Source organism: Gavialis gangeticus, unplaced genomic scaffold (assembly GCF_001723915.1).
Source record: "Gavialis gangeticus isolate Ggan-Ray unplaced genomic scaffold, GavGan_comp1, whole genome shotgun sequence".
Classification (NCBI taxonomy): Eukaryota; Metazoa; Chordata; order Crocodylia; family Gavialidae; genus Gavialis; species Gavialis gangeticus.
This window is the reverse complement of record NW_017728992.1, coordinates 165,834,654-165,844,110: the sequence shown is the minus strand read 5'-3', so window position 1 is coordinate 165,844,110 and position 9,457 is coordinate 165,834,654. Positions and strand designations below refer to the sequence as shown.

The 9,457-nt window shown below is 44.0% G+C and overlaps 1 protein-coding gene across 1 annotated transcript in view; it reads left to right on the top strand.

Annotated features, from left to right (window-relative positions):
* DPYS (dihydropyrimidinase) overlaps positions 1–9,457 on the top strand; it is a 102,163-nt gene that overhangs the window by 76,178 nt on the left and 16,528 nt on the right. Inside the window, exon 8 of the mRNA XM_019528055.1 lies at positions 6,731–6,938. Within this exon, the coding sequence (XP_019383600.1) occupies positions 6,731–6,938 (208 nt within the window). The remainder of the gene's footprint in view (positions 1–6,730; positions 6,939–9,457) is intronic.

The following is a 9,457-nucleotide window of genomic DNA, read 5'->3' as shown; positions in this document are numbered from 1 at the left end:
TTAGGCTAATGAAATACTAATGAAAGATCAACTCTAGAGACAAATGCAGCTGAATGTTCATGTTCTCTTTTTGTCAGCACAACCTCATTCCCATATGTGTATCAGAGTACATGGGTCCTCAAAATAAGCACTGCATTTCTAGTTTTACTTCCTTCTACATTATACTCCTACATTATATTAACACATCGTTTACACTCAAAACTCAGCCTAGGCCAAAATGGTAACAAAATATTTTAATGACACAACCTGGTCATCCTACCACCTGTGGGCAGATCTAGAATTTTGAAAGAGAGAGTGCTGAGGTTGAGCTGCATGATCACATAGGAAACAATATATATTTTACTCCAGTTAAGAAGAAACTAGAAGTTTGACTAATATGCCAGGGAGCTAGGTCTGTTTTGCAAAAGAAACAAATAGAACTTCATTATAATGAGTTAAAAACAATCTGCAGGGCTGTGAAATAGGAGCTTCATTACCAAGAGCAGCTAGCAGACAGCAGAACTGCAGAACAAAGGATAGTTTGATTGGTGGAACATCAAAACCATTAGAAAGAAGAGAGGGTCATTGACATGACTGGAATGAAGAGTTTAGAAGGGATCATGTAGATTATAATGAGCCATTAAGTTAACTGACTCTGGCACTGCCAAGCAGTTGGTTTTAAACTTTGGGTGGATCAGGAATCAAAGAGGCGTGCAAGGGATACCACTTGAGAGAGCAGCACACCCATTGAAGACCTCAAATAGGCCTCACCTGGAGATGGCTGCTTTGTTTATTGTCTGTATAGGGTTAGATTTTACACTAGCACCTTCTATATTTGACTAATCTGAGGCCCTTTGTGAAAGTTCAAACTCAAATATAATTCGGGGGTATTATTTTGGGTGTAGGTATAAAATACTTCCTTCCCAGGATACAAAAGAGATGGATGCAAGGTGCTACCCCTCAGGAGAAATAATAAAAAAATACAAATATGAAATGGATGGTAGCAGGATGGAGAAGGATCCAGGAGTCTTGATCAATTACAGACTCAAGATAAGTCTTTACCATGATGTAGTCACACAAAAGGCAAATGCAGATTTGGGATGCATCAATAGGAATTGGGTGCAAGACACAGGTGGTTATAGTGCCACTGTACTTGGCACTAGCTAGGCTCCATCTAGAGTCTTGTGTGCAGATATGGGCTCCACATTTTAAAAAAGAAGTGGAGAAGTTAGAGCAGATCAAGAGGCAGGTGACAAAAATAATAAAGAGCTTGGACAGAAAGTCATATGAGGAAAGGTTGAAGGAGCTAGGCATGCTCATCTTGTAGAAAATGTACTGTAAAGGGAATGTGATAGCTGTCTTTAAATACTTGAAGAGATGCCATAAAGCAGAGGGAAAACACTTTTTTGGTCTCAGTGCAAAGAATAGGGCTGGGGCCTATGGCTTGAGGTTCCAGCAAATTAAGTTTCAGTTAAATATCAGGAAAAACTTCTTCACTGTTAGAACAGTGAGGCAGTGGAATGGACTGCCTAGGGACACTGTTGAATGTCCATCATTGGACATGTTCAAGGCATTGCTCGGGGATGATATAGGCTAGCTATGCCCATGTTCTATTGTGATTATTTCCCATGCTTTTGGGCTTTATTGCTTGTACATGGGGCTGGGGGAACCCAGCATCCTGACCTGGCCAGGCGGCATCCCCTTGCAGGCAGGGTGGCTGCGTCCCATCTCTGTAGAGTTGCATGGGCCGGACCAGACCCTACCTTGGGTGCTGCTGGGCACCCCCACCCACCCACCAGCCAGCTGCAGCATGAGCCCATGGAGCCCCAGGGCAGCCCCACTTCCTGCCTGGCCCCCTGCTTCCCAAGGGGCCAGCTGGGCCAGCCTACCTATGGTGCCTTCCCTCATGTCTGCTTCTCTGCGTGCCTCCCAGACCCTGCCCTGGTGCTGCCACCACCCGGGTGGGACAGGGCATCCATCTGCCCAAGTTCCAGCCAGGCCCAAGGCTTGCCCACCCTTTTCAGCGCCTGCCTAGGCCCTGGCACCACCTACCTGCAGCTCCTGTCCAGGGACCGGGCTGGGCTGGGGTGTGCACCCTGGGGATGGGGGGCGTGGTCAGCAGAACGCAGACCGCATCCCTGCCTGCGTTCTCCTGACTCCACCCCCAGCACATGCCACAACACTGGCACCTGTTACTGGAGAGCCCAGAGTAGCAACTTAAAAAAAAAAAAAAATTCTTTTAAACAATTTCCTCTCATACCTCCTGGCATGCTGGGGAAAATGTTTCCATGCCACTAATTGGCACGTATGCCAGGGATTGCCTATCCTTGTGCTACAGTGATCAGCCAATAGTGAGTCGGAGAGGGTTCATTCGACTCCTTCCCTTGTGCTTGCAGTCACAGTGAAGTGGCAGCCATCTTGAAGCAAGCAAATGCTGTGCTGTCATGGCTGTCTTTTCCCCCTGTTTCTGTTCCAGCAAAGAAAAATCAGGTTCTCCATTGAAAGCATGCACCCCAGTTTTGGGAGGCTGATTTGGGGGTGGGTAGGGAGGGCATGTGATATACAAGTAAATACAGTTTTTAATGCTCTAGTATTTTTCCTGTAAGCTAGGTCACTTGGTTTACAACATAAAATAACAAAAGGGCATCACTTCAGAAAGGCTTCTTTGCTCTCTGATGCTCTAAGGGATGCTAGACCAAAAATCTCTTTTTGTGTTGATGTAAATCAAAAGAAACTGGGCTGATGCTGAGGTTATTTGGAAGTTGAGGTTATTTGGAAGCTAGAGAAGAACAAGGCCGAAGCTCTTTCCAAAATCCTTCCACTAAAGCCAGGGGTGCTGAACCCTTGGCCTATGGGCCAAATCAGGACCTATGACAACTGGCCTTATGGGCTCCCCATGGGCTGGGAAATTTAGCCGTAGGGGGTAGTGGCAATTAATGTTGCTACTCCACCCCACTGTCCAATTCCCAAGCCCCACATAGTCACATCAGGGCTGGGCCATGACCCTTTACATCTCCTCATGGCCAGGCTGGAGCTGCCTCCCTTACCTGCACACACACACTCCTCTCCTAGACAGACAGATCAGGGCTGGGCCAGGATACACCCCCTTTCCCTGCACAGCTGGGTTGGGACTGGGCCAAGCCCCCTTCCCTCACACAGCTGGGTTAGGGCTGGGCTGCCCCTCACCCCCCTCTACCTGACCAAATCAGGCTCCATCATACACCCACCCCTGCCCCAAGGATGGGGCATCTCCAATCTGGCTCACGGGACAAAAAGATTGAGCTCTAAAAGGGCTCTAAAAGTTGTCATTCTGATTTTCTCCACAATGCTTGTTCTCAGGCTGCATTTAAGGAAGGGTAGTTTGAAACAAAAGTGTACAGCATCTGTAACCAGAGTAGGGTCATTTTAAACAAATCTATCAGCACACTCTTATTCAGGGTTTGGATGCTTGAAGTCAGATCTCACCTTTACACTACTGAAATCCCACTGATTTCAATGGGGCTGTTCATGGTGCCTAGTCTGACTAAGGGTGGCAAAACTCAGTCCTTGAATTTTAACTTGGCAGCAGCAATCCACATACTACTGCCATTAGTTTGGGTCATCAACAGCAGTGAAATATTCCAAGGAAACAATGGAACCCTCAGAAGTTTCCTGGGACCATGGTTTGGTGATGATGTCAGTCATTGCCTCTCATGCGTTGAGGCATAATTTTAGCAAGTCATGTTCTCCAGTTCCATCTGGTTCCTTTTTAATCTAATGATCACTCATTCTTTCTACATTTGCAAGTCTGAGATGCTGTAACTGTTGTGGCTGGTTTTCAAGGATTCATGGGGTCAAACCTAATCATAGACAGTTTTTTTTAATAAGAGCTATTAAGGATTCTGTACTTAGATCACACTGTACTTTCTGAAGATTAATGCTTGTTTCATTAAACTGCTACAAAAGATCTTGGTAGAAGTTTGTCCTTAAGGCAGCCTCCAGAAGCTCCATTTTGTCATGTGACAAGTTGTGGGTTTTGTTTGTTTTTTTTAACTACCATTGGATATTCTTTTGACAGATGCTATCTCCCATGTCATCCTTTTGTTTAGGGGTATATTTATTTGGAATGACTGTCCTAGTATGCTTGAATTGCCTCCAGACTGGTTCTAAGGAGTTTAGTTCTCCTGAGGTTTTTTCTTTTTTGACAAGCTTCCATTTTCTTTTTGAAAGCCTCTTTTGCAAACTTTAGTGCCCCAGTGCCAGTGAGTGATTACAGATTAGATATGATCTCTCTTCTGAGGATGATGAAGATAATTGCATTGTGATCACAGTTGTACCTGTCCGAATAACGCAATAAGCTGGAAGAAAGCTTTTCACAGACCAACTCTGTCAAGTTGTTATGCCTCTGGATAAGCTGATACAAAGTTACTGGCAGGTTTGAGAATATGAGGGAGGCTTAGATACCGTTGTTTTTACTTCAACCTCTTCGGTCTTAGAGGTACAGATAACCAAGACTCTAGAAGTCGACCTTTACATAGAGAAAAGTGTACAGGTGAGCATATCTGTTATCTATTCAAAGCATGCTAAATAAGGAGCAGGTTTTTCCCATGGGCAGAATGGCAATTGAGAAAACTGTACAAATAAACTGGCCACACCAAATGAAAACCTCTTGAAACTAGTCCTCATCACTTTCCTGCTGCAGCAGATTGTCCAAAGCAAAGATCAGGCTTATAAGTCACCTATGTACCCATGTGACTTAGCCTCTACCCCCCTCCTTTCTCCTTCCTCTCTCTCTTTTCTCCTTTTCCCTTTGTTTTCTCCATTTCTCTTTTCTCCCTCCCTGTCCCTTTCCCATTTCTTTTCTCTCTTCTCCCCCCCACCCAGCTGGACGTGGTCGTCTTTGCCTGTGAAGGAGGAACAACACAAATAAGTTCCTGATAAAATTAGCTGCCACTTAGATTCAGATATAACATTTAAAGTGATTTCTTTTAATTCAGTCTTTGTTTTGTATATCAATATGAAAGACACATTCTTCCAAAAGCTCTGGAAAAATCTGAAAACAAAGCTTCGGGGAACTGGAGGTTGGGCAAAATGGAGCTGCCTGCTGTATGGCATCCCCCAGCTTGCCGACTCAGGGCATGTAAGGCTCACATAGCAAAGGAGCTCTGTTCCCTTCCCCCACCTTCCCCAGCCTCCTGACCGCTGCAGCTTGGAGCCATGTGCAGCTTTCTGCTGCACCAGGAACTAGGGGTTGGTGGGTGGAGGAATGGAGCCTTCCTGCCATGTAGGCTCCCTGCAAGTGCTAACTCCCATCTTGGGGACGGGCAGGCCGGGTCCATGTGGCAGGGGAGGCTTCATTCCCCCACCTGCCTGGCACAGTGAGAAGCTGCATGTGGCTTTAAGTTGCAGCTGTCAGGAGGCTGAAGTGGGTGGGGGGGTGGGAATGAAGCCCCCCTGCTCATAGTCCTGGCTCCCACCCCAGCCTCCCCAAAGCCTGAGCCAGCAAGTTGATGGGGGAGGGGGTTGCTTGGCAGTGTGGCTCTGTTCCCCCACTCCCCACACACACACCACGTATAACCATGCAGGGAAGAGACAGAGTCTCTTCTGTCTTTTCTCTGTGACAGCCCCGGGGGTGAGAAGAGAAGATGAGCACCACCGAGGCTAGCAGGCCACCCAGTGAGGGGCCCCTGGAATGCCAGCAGACTGAGGTCTACCTCGACTCATGATGGGATCGGATACAGCCGTTCAATAAAGCACTTTAATCTGATACCACATCCATCCATGGCTAACTCAGAGCAGGATCCGCCATTTTTAAAGTACTCTGTGCTGAAAACATCTGTTCAGTTACAGCTGTAGAGTATTGTCTGTGTGCTTATCACACAATAGGTTTAACATCTGTATCTAGTCTTAAAGTTTTCGTGCATGGGGAAATTGACTGTGATAATTATTTTTAGAGTTTGCAATACACAAAATGTGTCTTGGAGTAAAGGGATTTTTTTTATGGATTCCAGGTGGAGATTTATTCTGGACAGTTCATTTCTTCTTATAGACAAGCTGTTAATATCAGAACTATTCTCAATATTCATTTATAAGCTAGTAATAACAATACTTCTCTACCTCAGAATTTTATTGTGAGGCTTACATTTCTTTTTGTCGTTGCAGGAATTTTATTAGAGATGTTTATAAGGTGCTAGTTGTTGTTGTTATTCCTAGGTAAAGCAATGCAACAGAGGTGGAATTGTGGTTCTTGGTCATCAGTTGAAATCCAGTCTAAGTTAAAAGTGACTTAATTTCAGAATTAATCTGCTGAGTTTCTTGTGAAATGTGTTGTGTTTTATTCATACCTCAACTTCTTAAACAGAGACCAAGTTTTTCAAAGATTAGATTTTTACCAGTTTTATGTAATTCTGAATATTTAGATATATTTGTTAAAGATATATATAAAAAAGTCATATTATTAAAAAGTAAGAAGCTGTTTTTCACACTTTAAATTTTTATATTTATCTTTTTGCAGTGGAAAATTCTGTATTTTAAGGCTTCATAGTCCCTTCCATTTGAATCCTTCTTCAATCTTTTGAAATGCAATTACTTTTCAATGAAATGTTAATGCTGTGTTCTATTTTTACAGCTGCTTTTCATGATCTACAGGGCAAGCTTGTAGTTTAATAATGCTGCTAAATTTTCCTTCCCCCTCAATTTCATAGTTCTTTACGTGGAAGTTAAAATATGAAGACCATACTAATGTGGTGGTTTGTTTGTTTTGTAAACACAGGACTATATCTGCAAAGACGCATCACCATGCCAACAACTTCAATATATTTGAAGGAACAGTCTGCCATGGGGTTCCAGCTGTAACCATTTCAAAAGGAAAAGTGGCTTATGAAAGTGGAGTTTTCAGTGTCACAGCAGGAGATGGAAAATACATTTCCCGTAAACCATTCTCTGAATATGTGTATAAACGAATCAAACAGCGGGATCAGGTTAATTAAAATAATATATTTTTCTGTAATACATTAAGTCTTTATGAAGCACAAGAAAAGCTGTCACTTGGGGCTTTTTTTGGGATTCTGTGGTTATTTCCTTTACCTTTGTGATTAAAATGTGCCAAGGTAGGAGGAAACAAAGCTGTTTTATTGCTCTTCCTCACTGCACAAAGAATCTCACATCAACTCTGTTGCTCAGCATTTATCATCTTGACATCAGGTTCACTGGCCATTGAAATTTTGATCCCATGTGGGTAAACTGGTCTAATCATGAGAGGCTTGGAGCACTATTGGCTTTGCAGAAAGCCATAGATGCCCAGTATTTCTCATGATATGATCCTATTTTGGGGAGAGAGACCAGCAATTTTCTAATTTTTTAGGGAAACAGATATTTCAAGTTGAATACTACGAATCTTACTTTGGCCTTGATCCAGCCAATTACAGCAGAGTTAGTCTTAGTAGTGAAACTACTCAGATCTTAACATTAAAGCATGTGCTTGTTGTATTTGTGGATTAAACTAGTGCCCGACATTTTGCATTTTCTGTGTAGCTTTTTCTATATAAATAATAGGGCTGTGTGGAGCTTCGGTCCCTGATTCGATTCAGTGGAGATTCAGCCCAATTTGGTGGCCAAATCTCCAAATCCAAATTGAATCAGAGGACCCTTTAATCTCTCTGAATCAAATCGGAACCCTCGAATCGATTCAGAAAGATTGAGAGATTCTTAGAGCCGGCTTTAAATGTTTTTTCTACATACCTCTACATAGCAGGGGCTCATGAGTGCTGTGATGCTGGGGCGCATGGAGTGTCCCACAGAAGCATGGGGGACTCCCCATCGTGTTTGACGGCAGACCTGGAAGTGGACCAGAAACACTTCCAGTCCACTTCTGGGTCTGCTGGGGAGTGCGCTGAGGAGCCCCCATGCACCCCTTTGGCTTGGTGTCTGGTGCCTCCTGGGTCTGAGGGGGGCACCCGGGGTCCTCCTGTGGGTGATCACTGAGCCAGGGGAGTGCAGTTCCTGGCAGACCCAGAAGTGGAACAGAAGTATTCCTGGTCCACTTCTGGGTTTGCCACCGAGCACGTAGAGAGCCCCCACACTCCTGTGGGATGCTCCATCCGCCCCAGCATTGCAGCAATCATGAGCCATGCCTGCTACCTCATGGTACGTAGAAAAAACTTTTAAAGCTGTGTCTATGTCTAAATCGCTGATTCTCCAAATCAGCATCGAATCTTCAGATTCGGATTCAGCAGAATCAAATCAGGGACAGTGATCTGAATCAACGAATTGAATCGGTGTCCCTGATTCGGGCCAAATCCGGATCCGTATCAAATAGGGCCCACTTTGCACACCCCTAATAAATAGTCATAGAAGAATTTTGTGAAACACTTCAAGATTGACTTTCCTATGGTCGTTTATCACACCCGACTCATGAGAAGCAGTTTGCTGCCTTAGCATTGCTGACAGTAGATGGGATTTTCAACAGCCTTTAAATGATTTTTATTCCCAAGTCACTTAAATCATTTGAAAATCTGACCCCAAATCAGGAAGATTTATGACTTTTTATTGAAATTGAAACAGATCAACACACAAGTGAGCATTTGCTATTTGAAAGCTTCTAAACTAATTAATTTGCTTCAGTGCTTCCTTCGTGTTGGACTGTTGAAAGGTATGCAGTAACATTTACAGTAACTCTTTCAACTCCATGCCGTCTCTGAACACTGCATTTTCTATAAGAACTGGTGGCCTCTTTGTTACAGTAGAGTAATTTGGGGGAAAGAGAGATGTCTGGATCACCAGCCCTAGGCACCAACTTGGTAGAGAGTGCCAGAATGGTGCCCCCAACCCAGAGACTGCTCCCTAGCAGCAGCCCCACAAAACTGCTGTTGCAGCTGCAGCTGTGTACATGGATACTCTGCAGCTGCTGTGGCAATAAATACTGAGGCAGGCAGTCCACAATGGTAGTTGCAGTTGTGGACTTCTTTTGTGTCCCTGGAGCAGCTCATCACCACTTTCCAGAAGGGTTTGCCCAGGATGCAAACCCTGCTAGTTATGCCTCCTGTTTGTTATTGTCACACACATGGTTACAAATGGTTACAAAATGCACTCTCCTCTTCCTGCCAGTTCCACTGAAGGAGCATATGTTTATTTTTACTGAGAATTAATAACAGACAAGAGGCCATATTTTCTCTAAGAAGATGATAGGCACCTTGTTTTTGAAAGGCAAAATGAAGAGAAGAAAAAGATCTTTCCTTGTACTAAATGACAGAGTAACAGCAACTAGGAAGCTGAGTCTGTACCCTGTTCAGTTCCCTGTAGGTAAGGTGCAGTTACTTTTGATTTTACCCAGCAGAAGCAAAAAGGCAGACACTTCTGATACCTTATTTCCTCACTTAGAATTCACACCCCAATTTCCAGGTCCTGGCTTTTAGAAAAAAGGTGTGTGTTGTATATGAGAAAATATGATAGGTAAATAAAGGTCTAGCTCTTAAACTGGTATAGAGTAGTGTACATTGGA